Source organism: Daldinia vernicosa, assembly GCF_022497035.1.
Source record: "Daldinia vernicosa strain CBS 139.73 unplaced genomic scaffold F5Y00scaffold_1, whole genome shotgun sequence".
In the NCBI taxonomy this organism is placed as follows: domain Eukaryota; kingdom Fungi; phylum Ascomycota; class Sordariomycetes; order Xylariales; family Hypoxylaceae; genus Daldinia; species Daldinia vernicosa.
Genome location: NW_025953917.1, coordinates 334,158 through 354,087, shown reverse-complemented (window position 1 = coordinate 354,087; position 19,930 = coordinate 334,158). Strand labels below are relative to the sequence as shown.

General features: G+C 46.9%; 4 protein-coding genes across 4 annotated transcripts; 2 read left to right on the top strand and 2 right to left on the bottom strand.

Annotated features, from left to right (window-relative positions):
* Window positions 1–49: 49 nt before the first annotated feature.
* F5Y00DRAFT_222421 (uncharacterized protein) lies at window positions 50–2,627 on the top strand. Its single transcript, XM_048005718.1, has one exon. It carries the CDS (start codon window positions 353–355, stop codon window positions 2,315–2,317), a length of 1,965 nt encoding a protein of 654 aa, XP_047870080.1. The 5' UTR covers window positions 50–352; the 3' UTR covers window positions 2,318–2,627.
* An 897-nt stretch (window positions 2,628–3,524) lies between these two features.
* On the bottom strand, window positions 3,525–5,321 carry F5Y00DRAFT_256648 (uncharacterized protein; the record flags this gene model as incomplete). The annotated part of the gene is made up of 1 exon (XM_048010443.1): window positions 3,525–5,321. The coding sequence occupies one exon, from the start codon at window positions 5,319–5,321 to the stop codon at window positions 3,525–3,527; it is 1,797 nt and encodes a 598-aa protein (XP_047870079.1).
* A 4,875-nt stretch (window positions 5,322–10,196) lies between these two features.
* Window positions 10,197–12,078, top strand: F5Y00DRAFT_2037 (dihydrodipicolinate synthetase family protein). Its single transcript, XM_048005400.1, has one exon. The coding sequence runs from the start codon at window positions 10,891–10,893 to the stop codon at window positions 11,827–11,829; it is 939 nt and encodes a 312-aa protein (XP_047870078.1). The 5' UTR covers window positions 10,197–10,890; the 3' UTR covers window positions 11,830–12,078.
* A 5,784-nt stretch (window positions 12,079–17,862) lies between these two features.
* On the bottom strand, window positions 17,863–19,159 carry F5Y00DRAFT_267410 (carbohydrate-binding module family 1 protein; the record flags this gene model as incomplete). Its single annotated transcript, XM_048012063.1, has 2 exons — window positions 17,863–18,020; window positions 18,094–19,159. 2 exons carry the CDS (start codon window positions 19,157–19,159, stop codon window positions 17,863–17,865), a joined length of 1,224 nt encoding a protein of 407 aa, XP_047870077.1.
* Between the last annotated feature and the right edge of the window lie 771 nt (window positions 19,160–19,930).

The window sequence follows — 19,930 nt, the reverse complement described above, 5'->3', positions numbered from 1 at the left end:
GAATTGAAGTTACAATAAAATCACATATCTAAGAAAGTGCCTAACCTAACTTAAACCAAATGTGTTTGCCCTTCAATAATATTAATTAAAACAAAAGGTACAACTACACAATATCACTATACAGCATTGGTAATAAACTCTTAAGAAAGTTATAATAACTACATTTGTTCATGTAAACTTGCATGAATTTGACTCGCAAGACCCACGCCAGTTATGCCAAGACATTTTCTGTAATACTAACCTGTTAGCACAGCTACCCTGGACAAAGCACACGATCCATCAATCCCCATCACCACCAGAACTGGTAGCCATTGGAGCTGTTCCCCAGCGGAACAACATCCAAATCGCACTTATGGATTGTGAACAAATAAGAATTTCGCAGGTCGAGATACCCTTACCCTCGAAGCCCCCACCCTACAGGCCTGGCGACGGTCCACCATTAGCGCCTCTCAGAATCCAGCCCGAACACGATACGGACGCGTTTATAGTTGACAAGCGCGTTCTTCCAGGCACCGCCCCAAATGGTGAGCTGAAGCTTCACATGTACTACGTAGTGGGATGGCCAGATCTACCTGCTGCCCGCGTCTCTATCCTCGCGACCCAGATATACGACTACGTCTCACCTCGGGCTGTGGAAGACTTCGAATATAAAGCACTACTTGAAAGAGACGAGGAGGAAGAAAGACTTGAAGCAGAAACGAGGAGAAAGATTGAAATAGCAGCAAAGAATAAAATAATGACTTCTACTTCAACAGCACCGAGGACTCTGAACGCACCTAGTCAGAAAAGACGTGGTCGACCAAGCAAAGCCGATCTCCAGTCGCGTCAGCTGGCACAGCAAGCAAGTCTTAACACTTCGCAGAATATTGAGGTAGCGCTTCCCACAGCCAGTACATCCGGACCGTCCCTCTCTACACCGAAAAAAAGGCCCGCCGGAGAGATTGCAACCGATATAGAGGAGGATATCGACGAGGTGGATCAGGAGGATGCAATATACAAACAATTATGTGGGTACAATGATGGCTCATTCGAGGACATGGACATGGAAGGCGATAAGGAGGATGGAGATATACCGCTAGATAATATCCCCGAAACCGTGTCGTTGGGTTCCGAGTTCAGATCGTATGCTAGAACACTCTGGCTGAAGGATTCGACGTTGTTCAAACGCACTAATGGTAGTCTTACACTAAAGCCATCGACGAGCTATGTCCCCGTACCCGAAGTGCCCCGATCCAATAGACAGCTCCCACCGCAATCTTCGCCCACACGAACCGATAACCATCCCCGCGTAACACCCGTCCCGATCCCTCAACCACCATTTAGTCTAAACAAAAGCATGACTCCGTCGCAATTATCCGGCGCAAAGTACTCTACGACGCCAGTTCCGGTTCCCACACCGCTGAGGTCGAACAAAGAAGTACCGCAACCGAAACTGAAACCTGATACCAAACATGTTGTTACTCCAGTCCCAGTCCCAGTCCCTTCATGGCCACGCTCAACGAATAAGAGAGATGGTTCTACTCAAGCTCCCCTCCCACAGCCTGCAACAGCTTCGCCGGAGTATCGCGGCTTTACACCCGCAGGACGAAGTTCTGGCAAGTGGCCGTCGGCACAATCCCATTCGCCAAGTGATATACCTTCCCAGGCATCTCTGCTCAATGAGAAAAACAGCAGTACAACCCGTAAAGAATCCGTACACTCGAAGAAGAAGCCACCTAAACCAAAGCCTACGCCCCAAAAGCTGGAGGAACAACCTCAAGTATGGGTGGTAGAGCGACTAGAAGGTGACAAGATGATAAATGTCGATGGTAAACACGTGCGGTACTTTAAGGTGCGCTGGGAGGGTGATTGGCCACCGGATCAAAACCCAACTTGGGAGCCCGAAGAGAATATAACGCCTGCGCTCGTAAAACTGTATCTGAAAAAGAAAGCCGCCCGCCGCACACCAGCGTCCCCGAAAAGGAGGAATAGCAATAACGCCCCTAGCAACACGCCATCATTCCGCCACCCAACTCTCAAGAGAAAGTATTCGAGCGTGGCGGAAGCGTTTGCGGGAGAAGGGGAGGATCTAGGAGAGGTAGGGGCTAGCGCGGCCCAGAGCGATGAATCGTATACCAGCCCGGGAGGCGACTACGATAACGCTGACGAAGATGATGGGGAAGAAGAAGAAATGCTCGTCGTGGCAGCAGAGCAGGAGGCGAGCCCCAGCAGGCGGGATCCTAGGCTAAGACCAAAGCCCGAGGAGTTAGGTGCGGCCTTTATGAGAGATCTCGCCGCAGCTATTCGTCTCAGTGATGAAAGCGGAAGTTTACACTGACCCCGGCCAGGGTTGGAGTACGGCTTCTACCTTTTCAATCTTTTAATAATTGATGTGGCTATCTACTTAACAGTGAAGGAGGTGATAGGTGCAGGGGGCTAGAGAGAGCTGGTGGGCTTACAAAAGTATGAGCGCTGTTTCTCACCTACGTGTGTACGTACCTAGCCTAAGCTACACCTTGCATATGTACGTCCAGATACCCAAGACACCGAAGTTAGGTGTCTATATATTTTATATTTTCCAGTGGATGGCTCAAATTCGAGTAGTTATGCTAATAGGTAGATCAAAGCATACCGCCACATTAATACCAGTAAATTATCATAAAACCATAGCGTCTTACCTGTCGTTTCTCGTTTATGATGATATACGAAGTCATGCCTAGCAATTCACACAAAAAGCGAAGAAGTGGGAAGGTAAAGAAATTCTATTACATAAGAGCATCCTAAGCAGCTTTAGTATCTTGGAGCCTTTATATCATTCAGATAGCATCCTCCACATCTATCCATCCTGGATATGGACCTTGGGATGTTTTGTGTAGGTGTTCCATGTATGTGCTAGCACCAAGTATACGCAGATGAGCAGATGCTAGTCTTTCTGATAGCAAATCCTCCCCCCTTTTCTCTTTTGCCTGTCCATCCATTTCTCTTCCGTTTTTCCTTCCCCTTTAATAGACCACCACCTGTGAACCGGAGATCGCGCCTGAAACAATGAAATAAGGAAAAATCGACCCGTAGAAAGGAAACCATGCCGCGTGAAATCCGTTCCGGTAATGCAGTGAAAGAGTCGTGACGAAAGACAACGCAATGCTATGATGGAGGTTAATGCAAAGTCGCCTTGGTGTTGAAGGATGATGCAAACGCCTCCTACTTAGAAATCAAAAGAAAATCATGCAAGCAGATAGGAAGGCTTCCAGAAACTCTGCATAAGCATCCATCCCGCAGGAGTTAGCAGGACAAGTTCGGGCCAGCTATCCCGTGGGAGTGATGTATCCCGCAATAAACCCAAACCGTAGGGTCAGTGAAATATCTTTAGAGAAGTAAAGGGAATTGTAACGACGACATATCACCGTTCATCTAAAGACGGAGAGAGCAGTGTACCCATAAGTCGTGAATGCGACTCTTGCTAAGCATCCCAACTCCACTTCTGATACCTGTACGCCTTCTTGCTCGAAAACTTGATGCCGCACCCATCTAATAATCCTTTTAGTCTAAGACTGAAATATTCCGGAATATCGAGCACGCCATTCTGCCTTGGGAATAGTTCGGAAGGGCTGAGTGTGATAGATGGCATTGGCCTCAGACAGGCTGACGAGATCGGAGCTGTCACGGTGCAGCAATTCGTGGTAGGCTAGGTCGGTTTGCGGCAGCGTATGTTTCGGTATCATTTTCTCGTCTTTATCTTCGTCTATGGAGAGGTCTATAAGCGGGTATTGTTCCTGGGGCGCTTCTGTCGGAGATTCCGTTATGACAGGGAATTTCTCGCGGCTGATTTCGTGGATAGGGGAGTCAAGTAGATTCACAACAGGCTGAGTCATCTCTTGCTTCTCCTCGGCTTGACTCAAAACCCCCTCGTCCTCATACTCTTCATAGTCGTGAGTAGGTGCATGTGGCTGATAGGCACTATCGCTATGGACGGTAGAGGTAGCTGCCTGGAAGTTTCTTTCTGCCCATTGATCCAGCAAGCTTTCATATGGGTACCTTGCCGGTCGGAAAGGTCGTCGCAAGTCGCACAGCGGTCTGTTGCAGGGATCCGGGGCAAATCGATGTAGGTCGCTGTCGAAAGAGCCCGGCTCGAGTGTTTCCTGGTTGCATACAACCGTCTTGTAATATTTACTGGCCGTGGCCACACTCTTGAAGAGGATGAACAAAGCCCCCTTTTGGATCCACGAATCTTCCAGGATATCCTCCGGGTTTCCAAGCATATCCTCAAGGTCATCAAGGAATTCAAAGGAGCGATCCACTGCGAAATTAAGAAACACCACCAGCCGCGTAAATCCATTGGACAGGTCACGCTGCAATTCAGGTTTCTTAGGATAGCTATGCGAGCTTACCAATGTGACCTTGAAGCCGCCAGAAAATGCAAACGGCATCTCCCTTTCTACATAGTGGACGTACGCCCAAGCTGCGAAGGTTTCTTTGAACTCAACGATCACAGTTGGTCCGACGGGATCAGGACTCATAGCTGCTGTGACGGAAAGTACTTGTCCTCCACGGATTCGCGCCATGATATCGCTAAGAGGTGTAGCTGGGGGAAATCCGGTGATCATGATGGTTCGTGATACTGGGGCAGGTGCCGGGTATGGGTCTGGAGCATAGCGGATGCCATATTGGAACATGAGAGGCATGCTGCCTTGGGATTGTGAGTTATTTGTACTGTGGGAACGTATTGCCTCGAGACGCTTAGCCTCGTTGGCAAAGACTCGGTCGACATAATCATTATTGTCGGGAATGCTTGTCTTCCGGCTCCCATTACTTGATCCAAGTACGTATTGCTTCGCCGGTTTCCAAAGGTCCCTGCATGGAAGTTCAATCTCTTCAGTGTCTTGAGGGCACCCCGAAGAATTCGATAAGAATTCAGGTGTATACCAAGGTTCAGAGTCGTCACTTCCACCAATAGTTGCCGGCAGAACCGTCTCGGTATTGGTCCCGTCCATCCTGTGTGTCTGAGGGCTTGTGAAATCAGCAGCATAGGTGGCTTCCTGTGTCTCTTCAGCAGACCCTTTTTGTAGAAGTGAAATGAGCTTCTTTCGGCGTAAACGCAGGTGGAAACTTCCTGGCTCACATAGCTCTCGGGGGTTAGTCGGGTCGTAACGACTAACTTGTCTAGCCATCCTAATCGATTTTTGCGCCTCGGAGGGTTCTCCATGGATTGGGCAGCTATCACGAGGACAGTCGTCTGGTGGGAATAGACATCTATACTCATGGTCCGTACCTGAATCACCACTCCCAGTCTTAGTATCGTGGTGTTCTCGACCCACACGACCATAAGAAGTTCCTAGATCCATTGTAAGCTTGTAAAGGCTAGTTACAAGGTATAGAAGATCTAGAAGAAGAATGTTGTTGTTCTAAGGTGATACTATGTAATTGTAGAACAGGCGAAGGAATAATTATGTGAGGGTAAGGTAAAAAGGACCTAGATAAAGATCTGGGAGAGTTAGAAAGAAAGGTATTGGCTCTATGAATGGTAGAAGTTGCGAATCAAGCAGGAACGAAAGGAGTGACTGCAGTGGAAGAGAAGGAATCGCGACGCGACGCGGCACACCTTGTGCGAAATATTTACATTTCACTTAGTCAGGCAAGCACAACTCAAGACAGGTGCGGGGTTACTAGACTAATGTTTTCGCACGGTTGGGAAGCAGTTGGTAGAAGAGGTAGGAGCGAAATCACGGACATAGAAGTGGATAGGAGGTGGTGTTGTACTTCCAGGTATGGAAATATAGGTACCTTATGTGTTAACCTATGTTCAGTTTCGCGACTTCCGTGGTTTACATTATATATAAGCGAAAGCTACATATACAGAGTGTACGGCAGTTCCAAAGTACCTATTCTAGGTACCTTATATAGCATCAACAGCAGTCCGAACCTTCTCATATTGTAATTGTCACCCACATCATGTAGTGGCCCGAGCGCCATGAAAAAGTCTTTGTAAGGTACCTAGATCGTATAATAAGGTACAGCTACTTCCAGCCTGGGGTTCTAACTTAGATATATATATATATATATGTAATCATCCGCTGGAAATTGGGTCCTTCTATTAGAAGGGGTTTGCTGACCAAACAAAAACTATAGCAATGAGGTTGATGACGGGCTTCCACCCTTCTCTGAGGCGTCAATTTTCATCAACCTAATTATAATAGCAACTTATATAACAAACTACTACTGACAAATACTTGCTATGATTCAAACCTTCCTCTTGGACTGGCGGGGACATAAGTCAGTATGACTCTAGACATGTACTATATACTCACCAGGCGGATAACGAGAAAGGAGAGAGCACATTATTTATCTAGGTTGCACTATCCTCGTCCAGTGACGAGGAAGCCTTCGTAGGCTTAAGGTTACCTACTATCTCAGTTTATGCTACACGTAGAGTTTAGGCATCCTCTCACACGTGAGTAATTTAATCCGCGGACTACACTGAGTATCAACACTAAAGAAACATGCCACATCTAAGTACCTACCTATTATCGTAGCAACGCCTCACATTCGTGAGTCGAATATACGTCAACGAGAGCCTACATTTCCATATCCTTAGATGTTCTTTAGAAGCTTTGGGGTACGTACATTAGATTGGGTTATGGCTATATACGACACGGGAATTTATCCACTCGTCACAGGTAGAAGTTGAGGGTTGAAAGTCAGATAACGGATTGAAACCCCATAGCTCTCCAGGGGTACGCTAATCGGTGAAGATATAATCTGCTTGTGATAGGGCACTACCTCTTTAGATGACTTAAATTTATATGGATTAGGTATATCCCTAAGAATCCACGCGTCCAACTCTACAGTAGAGTAAAAAATAAAGTACCTGGTAATGGATTACTTAGACGAGAGCAGCCTCTCATCGCTATCGCTTATTTCCCAGGCCGCAGGGACATACAGCCTTCATTCATATCTAAATATATTCCCTTAGCTAACGCACAACTTGAATTATATAATTACTATTTGTACCTAACCTAGGCATTTACTTGGAACATACCAATATTCCAATACGTGAAACTGCAAGTTATGTCACTGAAATAATAATTGCCATATCACCCAAAAAATGTGATCTATATGAAACTGATTAGGTAGACATAAGCTTTTAGAGCTAATAGATCATAGAAAAGATCGGAAAAGCACGCATAAGAAATAAGCCCAAATATAATTATCGACCCAAGGTATTGGCGACTCCTCGCTTCGTGGTGAAAGCCGTTAGTCACATAGCACCAAAAGAACCTACCGTAACACCAGTAGGGCTGGATGTTAATTAAGTGGAGAAAATAGACCGCTGTAACCATACGTAGATCATGGAAAGGAGCGCGGGAAAGCAACGTATCCCTATCCACTAACTACCAGGACACGAAGTATGCCAACGAACTCCCCCAGGTCGATTAACAGGTCTCATGACTTCCACCAGCATCACTATGTACATATAAGGAAACCGGTGAGCGTAAGACGTTGCAGCCCGTTGTAGTATCGCCTTAGCCGCTAGGAGGCCTCATTTGGTCCCCTGCAAGCATTAGGTATGTATGTCAAGAATAAGGATAGTGTGTCTAACTAATCCAAGTTTGCTCAACACATTCAGTCAAATTGTGATTGGTTATCGCCTCATATAGTATTTATGAGGAATTATGACGCTAATATTTGAGGAAGACAGGTAGCTAACTCTGATGATTTTCATTGCTTACCTTTTGGGGGGTGCAACGGTTACCTTTATTTTGTAATGGTTGTTACTACCTAGGCTACAACGTTCATCATTTTATGATATTTGTCGATTTTTATGCCTGCTGGTATTTTGATAGCTTCTGATTTACGACATTCCTACCTTCATATCAACAAAAAACCACGGTTTTTATCCGCTTACTACAGCATTGTTTGTTGCGGTATAACTTTACCTAACGTAGATACTTGATTATGTCGTGTGATATTGTGGGATTTCGTACATAAGCAGACAATTGTTCTTATGACTACTAATGGTGGTTACTAGCCCGTGACGCCGTACGTACCGGGCTGTTTCCGGTACTTCCGGATTACCCTAAAACCTCCACCGGCGCGCACCGGGACCGGAGTGAATTTACCTAAGCTAACTTGTAATAAGATATGGAACTGATGTTGATTTAAAGACTAACAATCATATATGTACGATCCACTTACTCGCCTAGTGTCCATCTTTAGGATATATTCCTTCTGGTCCCACTTGTGATAACTCAGCTCTCACCGTGCTATTCCGCTACAAAATTGATGAACTATTCTATCTATTAGGTAGGTAAAACTAAGATGATATCGGATAGTTGCAATTGAATAATAGGAAGGGAGTACTTCACGCAGTACCTAAAGAAACATGATATGTTAGGTACAAGAAGACCGAACCAATGATCATTCCCTCCCGAGGGGAAGGCTCCCGGGAATAAGCCACCTTACCCCCTGTGTCGATCGTACCGACACTAGCTTCTGACCCCCCACGTAGAGCCTTCTCAATCGCACGTGAGTCTCGTTTCTGGAGTTTTGTCCTATTTCGTCGTAACTTGCGATGCTAAAGAAAGGGTAACAATGGCCGGTCCTTTCCCTGCAGAGAACCATCACCATATAGTAATTTTAATGCAGCCTCAATGCAGTCAACTTTGACTTGTCAACGTCAGTGTGAATGATACGAGACTTCGGTGTCAGAAAAGGTCGTTGACAGATGCAAGAACGAATATCAACGAATAGATCATCGATATTGAGCGACACAGGCTTGTACCCCCAAAATGAGCCAGACTGCCGGATTTTCTCGCAGCCCCGTGGCCTCTTACTCGGTGGGATACGCATCGAGAGGAAGCTCTTAGCGAGCCTTATGAGGATCTAGGCCGGGCTACTCGGCTTTACCAAATCGAATCCCCGGGTATGGGGAACCAGGGTAGTGGAACACCGACGACGAGGTCAGATTCTTCCGATACATATCCCTTGCCTTCTCTCTGGAGCCGATAGATGTACCGGATGTCCCGCACGAGAGCGGTCTTTACACTAGGCTACTAAACTTGGGGTCTTAGCGTGCGTGTTATGCAGTTTATACGTGTGTCTCGCTTGATAGTTTTTGGAAGGAGTGGTGGCGTCGTGTTTGTTGTTGGTATGCGGTATGCGGTATAAGAGCACGAGGTATACATACACAAGACCATAGGTAGTGTTCGCCCCCTCCCCGTCCACCCACTCAAATGGATCCGGGGAGAAGCCATACAAGATATAAACCAGGATTCTGGGGCGCGTCCCCAAACTTTCCAGGAATAAGTTGGGGGTGGGCTCAACGAGAATGGTCAAGTTTAACTACTATGGATATATGTCTAACTTAGAATGTTCTAACTACTGTAGGTCCCTCTCAAATCCTACACTACCTATTCCCCGTCCCCGGTTCGAAACCCGGAATAAAAACGGAGCCGAGTAACGCTAGGGCGTTTGCATCGTTTTAAGTTCGTTCTTGATAAACGTGGAACGTGGAACGTGGGGGTGAGTGCAAGTACAAAAGTACAAAAGTATAAAGTACTAAGTGTACATGTACCTAAGGTAGGTAGGTAGCACAACAGCAGTATGCGCAGGCGCTAGAACTCCAAGGATCCAGGATGCCTCAATGGAAATATGTACCTATTGAGATACCGAGTACGTTGGTACTGTACCTTACAGTCCTGACCCTGAACTTTCCTTCCAGCTTCACACATACCCCATAGCCCTGACGCCTTGATTACACCTTCCCCCACGGTGAATAAGATGTATCCACTTTTAAACTTCCCCACCCTATCTAGACGCGCCCCTCATTCTCAATTCCAGGACTCTTCTTTTCTCGACTGCTTGATTGACAAAAGCTTCACCGCATTTCGTCCAACATGGATTAGGTACTTCACCCAACTCACCCAACAATACCACCTGGATTTGGTCGCAACCCTGAAAATAGATGCTTCCCGTACGTACATACACCTTATCCATGGAATACAGATGATCCTAAAGCGTTAAGCCTACCCAGGTACGTTTCTGCGTCTTACATCCCAATTTCTCATGTCTTCCTGCCTAAATTATACAAGAAGAACCAATCATCACGGTATGCTTCAGTACGCCAATGCAGTGGCCCTCCGTGTCAGAGCTGCGTCTATGCCCACCGACGAGTCCCTGATGGTACACTCAATCATGCTCATGCTTCTTCTCTAGTCTCATAGGTACCTGTCTTGTTCGACTTGATTCCCCTGCTCAGGGGAAAACCTAAGCAACCACATGACACCCCCACGCACTCCACGGCATGGCGTAGCCTCTTCATTGTCATTCTCCAGTCAGACCAGCTCTTCCAGTAATATCTCGTGTTTGAAGAATCCTGAGCGGCTCTGTTTGGTCTTGCTTGACTCTTCTACGACCTCATTGGTCTGCCTTGATGAAAAGAGCATCGGATAGTTAGCCAGTCAAGTCCCGTGCTTAGTCCTCCTTTTCCTTATACCTACTAAGGTAGCAAGGTAGTCTCGTCGGCTTGAGCGAGGCAAACACCTAACCGTACACCTAGACGTACACCTTTTTGCTAACAAGAGACGAATATTAAGGTATTTAAATCGTACTTCCCCCTGCTACCGGGGAGGGTTCATATGTACTCCCATAGTCCTCCCTCCCCCTTGCACTCTAAGTGCCCAAGCTTTCTTCTTTACTCTTAAAGAACCGTCTTATCATATCCACCCTCTATTATATAAATCAAGGCGATTCCCGCGTATGTTGGGCTGCTTCCTACTTTCTTAGCATCTTAGAATCTTTGTGATTTTCCCTACAACTTCGTCAACTTCGTCATCTACTCCCTCTCACGTAACCTTACGTGTATCTCTTCCTAATCCTACCATACAAGACACTTTACCAGATCTGATCGAACCGATGACGGAATCTCCAGTTCAGTCTTTGCCTCTGCCCGATGGGGTCTACGTTCCTACCGTGGCTTTCTTTAAGGAAAATGACGACATAGACCTAGAAGCAACCCAGCGCCACGCTATCCATCTCGCCGAGGCTGGCGTTGCAGGTCTTGTCGTACATGGGTCTAACGGAGAAGCCGTTCATTTAAGTAGGGAGGAGCGTAGCCTCATTATTAAGACTACAAGAGCGGCACTAGACGAGGCAGACCACCACCTAATGCCAATTATCGCAGGCTGTGGTGCGCAGTCTACTCGTGAGACAATCCAGCTATGCCGTGATGCGGCTAATGCTGGCGCCAACTATGTCATTTTACTTCCTCCCGCTTATTACGGTGGGCTCCTCAACACATCCAAGATTGTTCAGTATTTCTACGATGTTGCCGACTCCAGTCCGATTCCAGTCATGATCTACAACTACCCCGGGGCTTGTTCTGGTCTAGACCTCTCCTCCGACGCAATCCTTCAAATCGCCAAGCACTCCAACGTCCACGGTGTTAAACTTACATGCGGAAACACAGGGAAGTTGGCTAGGGTTGTGGACGGGGCCAAACCCGGCTTCTTCGTCGCTGGAGGCAGCGCAGACTTCATCCTGCAGGGCCTCGTCGTAGGTGGAAACGGGACGATTGCTGGAACTGCCAACTTGGTACCTCGAGCCTGTGTTCGTATCTGCGAGCTATTTCACGCAGGTGAGTTAAAGGAAGCAAGACGGCTGCAAGCGATCGTTGCCAAAGCAGACTGGATCGCGATCCAGACCGGGTTTGCTGGAGTGAAGGCTGCCTTGCAGCACTTTGAGGGATACGGCGGGGAACCACGGAAGCCATGTGGGCTGCCAAGCGGCGAGCATATGAACATGATTACAAATGGATTCGAGGAGGTAATGGCCCTGGAGCGGAGCTTGGCCTAGAGGAAAATCTGGGGAATTAGGTTCTGCTGGGCATCATGGGGCTCAATTGGGTTTTCACTACGGAGTGGGCCACGCGCTTGGCGTTTATGAGATTGAACGGCGTTACATGGACGGAATAGCGAAAAAACTATGGAATCTAAAGAACTTACCAGCTGTTCCTTGACCCCTGGTATAGGACGATTGTGTTAAAAAGCTCTTAAAATGGGTATCCGAGTAAAGAGTTACTATCAGTTATCGTCGAAAGGCTAGAACGTATAGCTTCCGTATGAATATGATCCAAGAGGGTTCTTCTCATAGCCTCTCACAGCCATATCTCGCTTAGTGCGTAATCATCTTTCTCTCACTTATACCGTTGATATAGCTTCACTAGGTACGCCACTAGGTACGCCACTACGTATGCTACGAGAAACGCTATAGGCTATAGCTGCCGGTAATTCTAATAGGCAGGTTGGTCAGGTCAAAACTTAAGCGTTTCTAGCGGACTCGTCTGCCAAGTTCTTAGGTATCCTGCACGACAGAAGCACGTTCGAGGCTCGGACGGCGACGACTATAATGGTTAGGATATGGGCTACCACTGCTCCATGATTTCCAACGGGCAGCAGCGCCACCAATTCTTCTATGCCACAGCATCACGCATGATCCACGCTGCCACATTACCCCAACCCAGATTCACATCATGACGGCACGTCGCATACCACGTACTACCTAACCGATCTTCGCAGCTCGCATCCATTGGAAACACGTCCATCACCCGAGACAGTCGCAAGGGAGCACAGGAACACAAGACCCTTCTGCATCATGTACCAAGTAAATCCTCGGTCGATCACCAGTCGGTCCTGTCATAAAATGCAGACATTGCAGATCATCCAAGCCTTTCACTCAACCCTGTACCCCGCAGTTCGGACCTTGCAGAACCATGCCGCGCTAGTCCTATGAATTGGTATCCCTTGGGGGAGACTTTGGGGGGTTAGTATGGTTGGTATGGTTGGTGTGTATGAGACGGAATGCAAAGAATAACGCACCATACGCACCATACAATCCCCCGTCAGCGTTTGTCGCGCTATTATTTGTACGATGCCTACGTACCTGACCTACCGACCAACCCATACGTATATTTACCCGAGCTAGCGAATGTCATACAGCGAGTGGTAGCATTATATCGCTACATGTATGCCTTGGATATGTATGTAATGTCTTAAAGTACTACATACCTATTTTCATCGCCAACGACACCTCGCTAATGTCACCAGTAGACGGCCTCATAAACGCCGCCGACGCCACCAGCACAACCATGTGGAAGAGGGATCCCTCGGCAACCGCTCTCCGCGACCTGGTTTTTCGGCTCATCCAAAACCTTCCATGTCCTGGTTGTTGGTCTGTTTCGCTGGATCTCCCGTCTTACAAGCCTCGCATTGTTGCAACGTAGTTTAGTAATAAGACGACTTCTTAGGGGTCAGAGGCTAGCATAGTTACGTCTGTATGTTGCGATAACGGAGGCTATCGCGTAAAAGAAGACAGTGGCAAGATGTAAGGTAAGGTAAGGGACTCCAACATCGGTCGGTCATTTTGCCCTTCTTCTATCTAGTTCTCTACCTAGCCGTTTCAGGCTCACTTCGAGGGCTCCAAACGGGCATAAACGGCCGCCGTATGATGACTTAGGATTATGTGATACTAAGGGGATCAATGCTATCATACGTCCGGGCTCTCGGGTTGGTCGTGTGATGACATTGGACAAAAAGCTGGAGAAGTCCGAAATTGGCAATAAGAGGAGTTAGGGCTTATGTCTGTTATGTCAAGAAGAAGAAGAAGAGGGGGGAAACCTCATCAGATCATTTAGTTCTTCCCTCGCAATTTCGTAAGTTCTTTTTTCCAGACTACCACGGTCAGATAATCATGCAGAGGGAGATCTCATTCCCCGAACCCGAACACATGGACGAGTGGCTTCGATGACCCCTAACCCCCACGACGGAAAAGGGAATCATGACCTCGGACGTTTCCTACCTATTTCCCCCACACGTAGGTACCTTAATAAATAGAGGGATCTTTCACGGTAGTTTGTCTAGGTAACTACCTATTATAAGATGACAAATGAGTTATTCTTACAACCGCGGCCCATCTGATGGCCAAATCTCCCCTCTTACTACCTTTCTCAGCTGCTCGAAGCGCCCATATGCGACCACAGGAACACGGTGTCTGAATAGGTACATTGTGCTATATAAAACAACGCTGCACGTTAGGGGGCCAGACAATGCAACGCAACGTATGCCGGCACCCGGCAGACGGCCTGATCAGATATGTATAGAATGAATGGCGTGGGGTTTGTACTTTGACCCCTCGGTTGCGTGGCAAGGACTTTACAGTACGGTACGCCGATGCAATCAATATGCAGTCAGCACTGAAAAGGGGTTGTTGGGCTACAATCCACAAGGTGACTGCGGTTAGCTAATAATTCCTTCAACCAGTTCATCAGAGTGAAACACAGAGGCCACCGGGGGGTAATAAGTCATCTCGCTCGCTAAAGAGTTGAATGTACATCCGGGGCCAATCCGTCCGAATTCTACGAGACATAGTTAATTCTTCTTTACGTTTCTCATCCGGAAACGACCGAGAGACTTCTCTTTTTCGATATAGGCTTGCCGCGGACCGCGCGTTCATTCAGTATATGTCATAATTTTTGGCTGAAATACGAATGTGACGGCACGGCCCGGCTGATTTTATAGGTAATCGATAAAAAGCCGACATTTTAGAAAGGCAAAGGCGTTTAAAACCTCATCATAACATCATCAGACACGGCGTACCAGGCATAGTACGATGAGTCAACTACCAGCCACACAGCAACCTAATCGGTTAGAGCGGCAGGGTCCTTTCCCATCTCCTGTTCCGTACGACTGGCGCCGATGAAGATTGGTAGAGCACATGCCAGGATTGGCAACCCCTGATACCGGAATGGGAATCCGGCGGCCAAAGACCGGGTTTACATTACTGAAGAGCGGGTGCTCCCGCTGTGTGTTGCGAACACATGAAGCTTCGATAGGCTGCGAGCTGCAGGATTGACGATGACATCTATTGGATATTCCAAAGCTTATTGTTCCCTACACCAGCAAATCACAGAAGCGATGACGGCTATCCCGTCAAGAGATAATAGGAAGGACAAGAAAAGCCGCATCTATCTATATTGCTGACAGGAATTTCTGAGAGCCAGGGTTCCATGTGGATTTCTTTTTCCCTTTTCCTTTTTCTGGCTTCCGCCCAAGTGGAGTTGTTCACCTTTCGGCCGCAGAGAATCCTCATAGAATGAGAAAAACCCCCACGCCCGGTCTCCCTATGTTCCACCTTAGTCATACTGGATCTGCAGTGACAGGTCTGGCTATTGAACTGCACGGGCGCCATAGACCGGGACACGAATGATGTTAGTGATATTGATTTGTTAATTGAATCCGCAACTGAGGATTCCGCGCCTTCTGCCCTGTGCTATATCTCCATTCCCTTACCCCGGAGTCAGCTCCATGAGAAACAATTGGACAATAAGGACTCTTGTGCTCCGTAGCCTTGTCTGAGGCTGGTGATACGTAAGTTGTATTACTCTACAGTCTCAGTACCGAAGTAGTGTAGCCCAACAAACTCAAAGGGGGCGAGCCAAGCCTATCCCCATAATCTCACGATGAAGCTTAACATCCCCGAAGGCTGAGAAGAATCAAGTAGCATGGGAGTTGACGTCGCTCTAGTTTCAGGAACAGAATACACCACGAGTAGCGCTTAAAAATACCATGGGAATTACTACGCAATTCGAACCGAATTGCAGCATTGCCAAACATAACACACATAATGCGGTGCTGTTAAATCTAGGCCGCTCTATTCTCATGCGAGATCCAGATTGGACTGTTCCCTGCGTGTAGCAAGCGGTAAGGATCGAGCCAATAACTTCTTTTCAAATAATTCTATCCGGGGATCGTCCGAGTCTTTTGAATAGCTGGTACGATCCTTACGTGACCGCGGATTCGCAAGGCCGGCTCCGCGCTGATATAAGGTATTCCATTTAGGAAACGTGCACATTTCTGGTCATATGAGGCGGTACGATCTTAGACCTTCTGATACATTATCGGTGCCCTATCTTACTCAATATGATAACCGCCCGCTTCCAAACATTCGGAAGGCTCTGTGTGGTCCATCCCACAGCAGAGCCCAACGACGGGGACGGCTTGCGTAGGTAATACTGTAAATTTGGTATAAAATAACTCTTCGTACTATTGCTCAAAGATAAGGACTAAACCTCCAAATGGCTTCCAAGTCGCCACTCAGGCAGAAAACAGGCGTGTGAATCGGCAACAATAATTAGCGCTTCATCCTTCCACATTTGAAAACCCCCAAGACATGGCCCCTACGGCGTCAAATAAGGATACGGGCAGCTTAGGTAGCTTCTATAACATCCGCTGGTCAAGGCTGTCATACTTGGAGATACCTATGCGTCAGATCCCGATGCACGTAAGCGCTCAGGACCACGCGGGCAGACAGGTTAGGGTAATAAATGTTACCGCGGCTTGCTCATATTAGGTACCTACCTAGGTAGGTAGTGACCCCCATTTTAGATATTCGGTCAGGGCGAAAAGACGAGATACAAAGAAACGTAACGTTATTCAAGTTTACCATTGGCCCGCCGAAGGTGTAGATCTAAGGTGTTGTAAGAAGCGAGTCGGAAATAAGATACAGTTGGGTTTATTCAGACTTGATTACCGTAGATAGCTCATAGCCTTTCCCATCATAGTTTAATGTGCGGATTTCATTGGATCTAAATCAATGCAAATACCCTTCAAATATAAGAAAATACAGATAGCAATAGGCTAAGCTGCTTTAGCTACGGTTCTCTAAAAACCAATGCCAGATCCAGTTATAAAGAAGGCCGCATTAAGATACGGTGACGATGGCCCCGAGAGGATTATCTCTCCTGAACGAGATTAACTCTAAGTTAATCTGTTACCTAACAAGACCTTAAATATTTCAGTATTTCCTTCCAAGTAGTTTTTTAGGTACTTGTTCCAATGATAAAGGCTTTGGCGTGGTTATGAAAAGCGCTTGGATAACGTTACACTAACAAAGTACCCGAATTATACCCCTTTTCAGGATTTGAGACCACACTTGCTCTTATGCTTAGTACAATATGCATGTAGGTATGATATACTTCAAGATCCAGTATGTCTCATTTCATTCATGATTTGCCATCACACTATTGATATTTGTGTAGGCTACCTTATATTAGGTATATTATTTGTACGCTAATGCCTGCCGGGTATACCTAATATATTAAATGCTTTTATCTTTTCTTTTCGATATAAATTGGGAAAGCATGAGACGTAATGGTGAGAGGTCAATTCAAACCATCTAAATTGATAAATTATATTTAATATATAATGTATAATGCATGGCAATTGCAAGAAAATATAACACTAGACCGCAAGAGGCTGCGAGACTATCATAAGTATTTTCAAACCAACCAGACGGTTTCGGAACGCTTTTAATAACGTGAGAAAATAACCATATCCACGTCCCTTAAGTCATATTATTTACCCGCCGGAGAATAGGTGACTTTAAATCACCATTATTAAAGTTATTCGCGACCTACTCGAAATTCTAAAACTTATATTTACACATGTGAAGCAGTTACATCAGCATCATATAGAATTCAATTATAATACTGCCAGAGAGAACCCTTTATTGGCGTCATGTATACAGTAAATGCCAGGATAGATGAATGAACTTTTAACGCATGGTCTTCTGCCCTCTCTTGAGGGCGCTACAGGCCTCTTATATATCCAATCCTAGTACATCTACCTACCCCTGAATCTACCCCTAACCCGCTTATTTCCTGACAAACACTGAACTTAACAATCGAGTATCTTATGGTTTAAGAAAGTATATTATATAGTAACAATAATTTATCGTGTGTAAAATATATGTTGTTTATAGGTATTCATCTGTGATATTAGCTAAGAAATGTTCAAATTAAGTAGAATTAACGCTAATAGAACCAAAGGCCCTTCACAGGCATTGCGAATAATAATCATTCTGGAACCTGCATGTCGTTCCGGCAGCACAGACAGTACATCCGTTCCAGGTCTTGCCGGCACATTGCCCATATTTAGCTGCAGCACAAGCGTTGCCACCACCAGGAGCGGGTGGTTGTCCAGGTTGCCCACCTATGAGTTAAGGGGATATGTTAGCAATGATGTAACAAGGGAGGGCTTGATGTAGAGGCAAGAGAATTATTACCTTGAGGCCCAGATATCAAAACAGGGGTACCAGTCTTCGAGGTAAGATCAATACTGCAGGTATTTGCACATGATCCTCCAGCTCCGGGGTTCGTGAACGGGTTTCCAGGCACCGGGTCTGTGCTGTTATAAACGATGTCGATCCACTGAATCTGCATCTCCGCGGACTGCCCCTTAGTCATGTTGCCACTCCAACTACCACCGTCGCTCCAGCTGTTGAACATGATACGGCTTGCGTCGCGGGGTGCCTGGAACTGGATGGAAGACATAAGCTGCCCGTCGATGAACCAACTTGTGGATCCTGGGGTCCAGTCCATTCGATGATACTGCCACTCGGACCAATCTACGCGGTTTGGTAGGGAGACGTTTCGAGTTGCCTGAGGGATATCACCGGCCTCGTTCCACGACGGCTGGTTCGTATACTGTATCGAGTGCTTCGGGTCGACGGTTCTAACCTCAAGATCGGCTTCCTGTACTTGAGAAAGCTGCGGCGCTTCGCGGTAAGTGAACATAGCCGTAACGGCGCCCGGCGCACCCCTAGTCCTGGCGTACATACGGATAGAGAGATACCGATAATCGAGGGAGATAGACTCGATCTCCGAAGCCGATTGGAAATTATCGTGGCGCATCGTTCGCATCACGAGATACGTCTTGGAAGACGCTCGTGGATCCGAATTCCTGTCGAAGTAAATATTATTCGCCGAGTTCACCATCAGTACCGTCGCATCACTTCCAGTAACGTCCGAGCTACCGTTCATGAGAGCACTGTTATTCCATGTCTGGATAGACCACATGCTCGTCCAAGCGGGATCGTTGAAGTAGTTATTCGTCACAGGCGCATCGGCGCTACCTTTTGGATCATTGATCGGCCCTGGTACGCGCACATTTTGGGTCTGGTCCCTAAAATCGAAGAAGCGATGGTGCGTAAAGTAATGAGCAGTCGTCATGTTGGTTCTGTAGCAGTTACATCTCGAATCGGTCACTAGGGGGTAGTTTTGCGCCTGGATAGCGGTCAACGATGAGAATATTGCTACCAACGTAGTAGCGAGCCTCCAGTTATTAGCCATGTTTAAGGCTTAGAGCCAGCAGGCTTTGTCGCTTCAATGCTTAAGTTTATGGTTCTTACAATCTTTGAAAGGAAAGAGACGTCACAACCATCGCCTGGAAGCGAGGTTACGGACAGGTGAAATACCAGTTCAGACCAGAGGAACGTACACGCATAAACCAAAATAGAACGCAAGAACAGGGAAAAGATGATGAATCCATGTCTAAGACCTTCATACTGAGCCCAGCTGAATATTGCCTGTTGGTGGAACATTCGATGAGGCCGACGGCCAACATCACGGCTCAGGGGAATCTAGAACTGGTCGGTAAAACATGAAAACATGCTCTCCCACATTGCACTGCGCGGCTATAGGGCAGTTCAGATGCATAATAGATTCAGCGATGAGACAAGCTTTTTCTACAAGGGATATCTTGCGGGGAATAGCCAGATCCGGATCGTAGTCAGGGGGAAGGGGAGAAGCAGAATGGTCCGGGTAAATTGTACCAAGTCAAGAGCCTTGAATGCCAACGTCTTCATATTGGAAACACGGACGGCGTTTCTCCCTGTTCTTATAAGGGGACGCCTTTGCATAATTCGCAATGCGAGGGTAGTATTGCAGAACATGATTGTTGAAAACTTTTGAGCAGCGAAGCTAATATAGACATGACGAGTCCTACCCATTCGGCAGACGTGTGTCGAGAGGCGAGGACGATGGCATCTTGAATGTTACTACATACACCGCAACGATACAACCACCTAACGAGATCTGAGATGGGTAGGTAGGTATGCAAAT

What these genes read in the sequence shown, in the direction of transcription:
- F5Y00DRAFT_2037 (XM_048005400.1), top strand. Translation starts at nt 10,891, where the DNA reads ATGACGGAATCTCCAGTTCAGTCTTTGCCTCTGCCCGATGGGGTCTAC.
- F5Y00DRAFT_222421 (XM_048005718.1), top strand. Translation starts at nt 353, where the DNA reads ATGGATTGTGAACAAATAAGAATTTCGCAGGTCGAGATACCCTTACCC.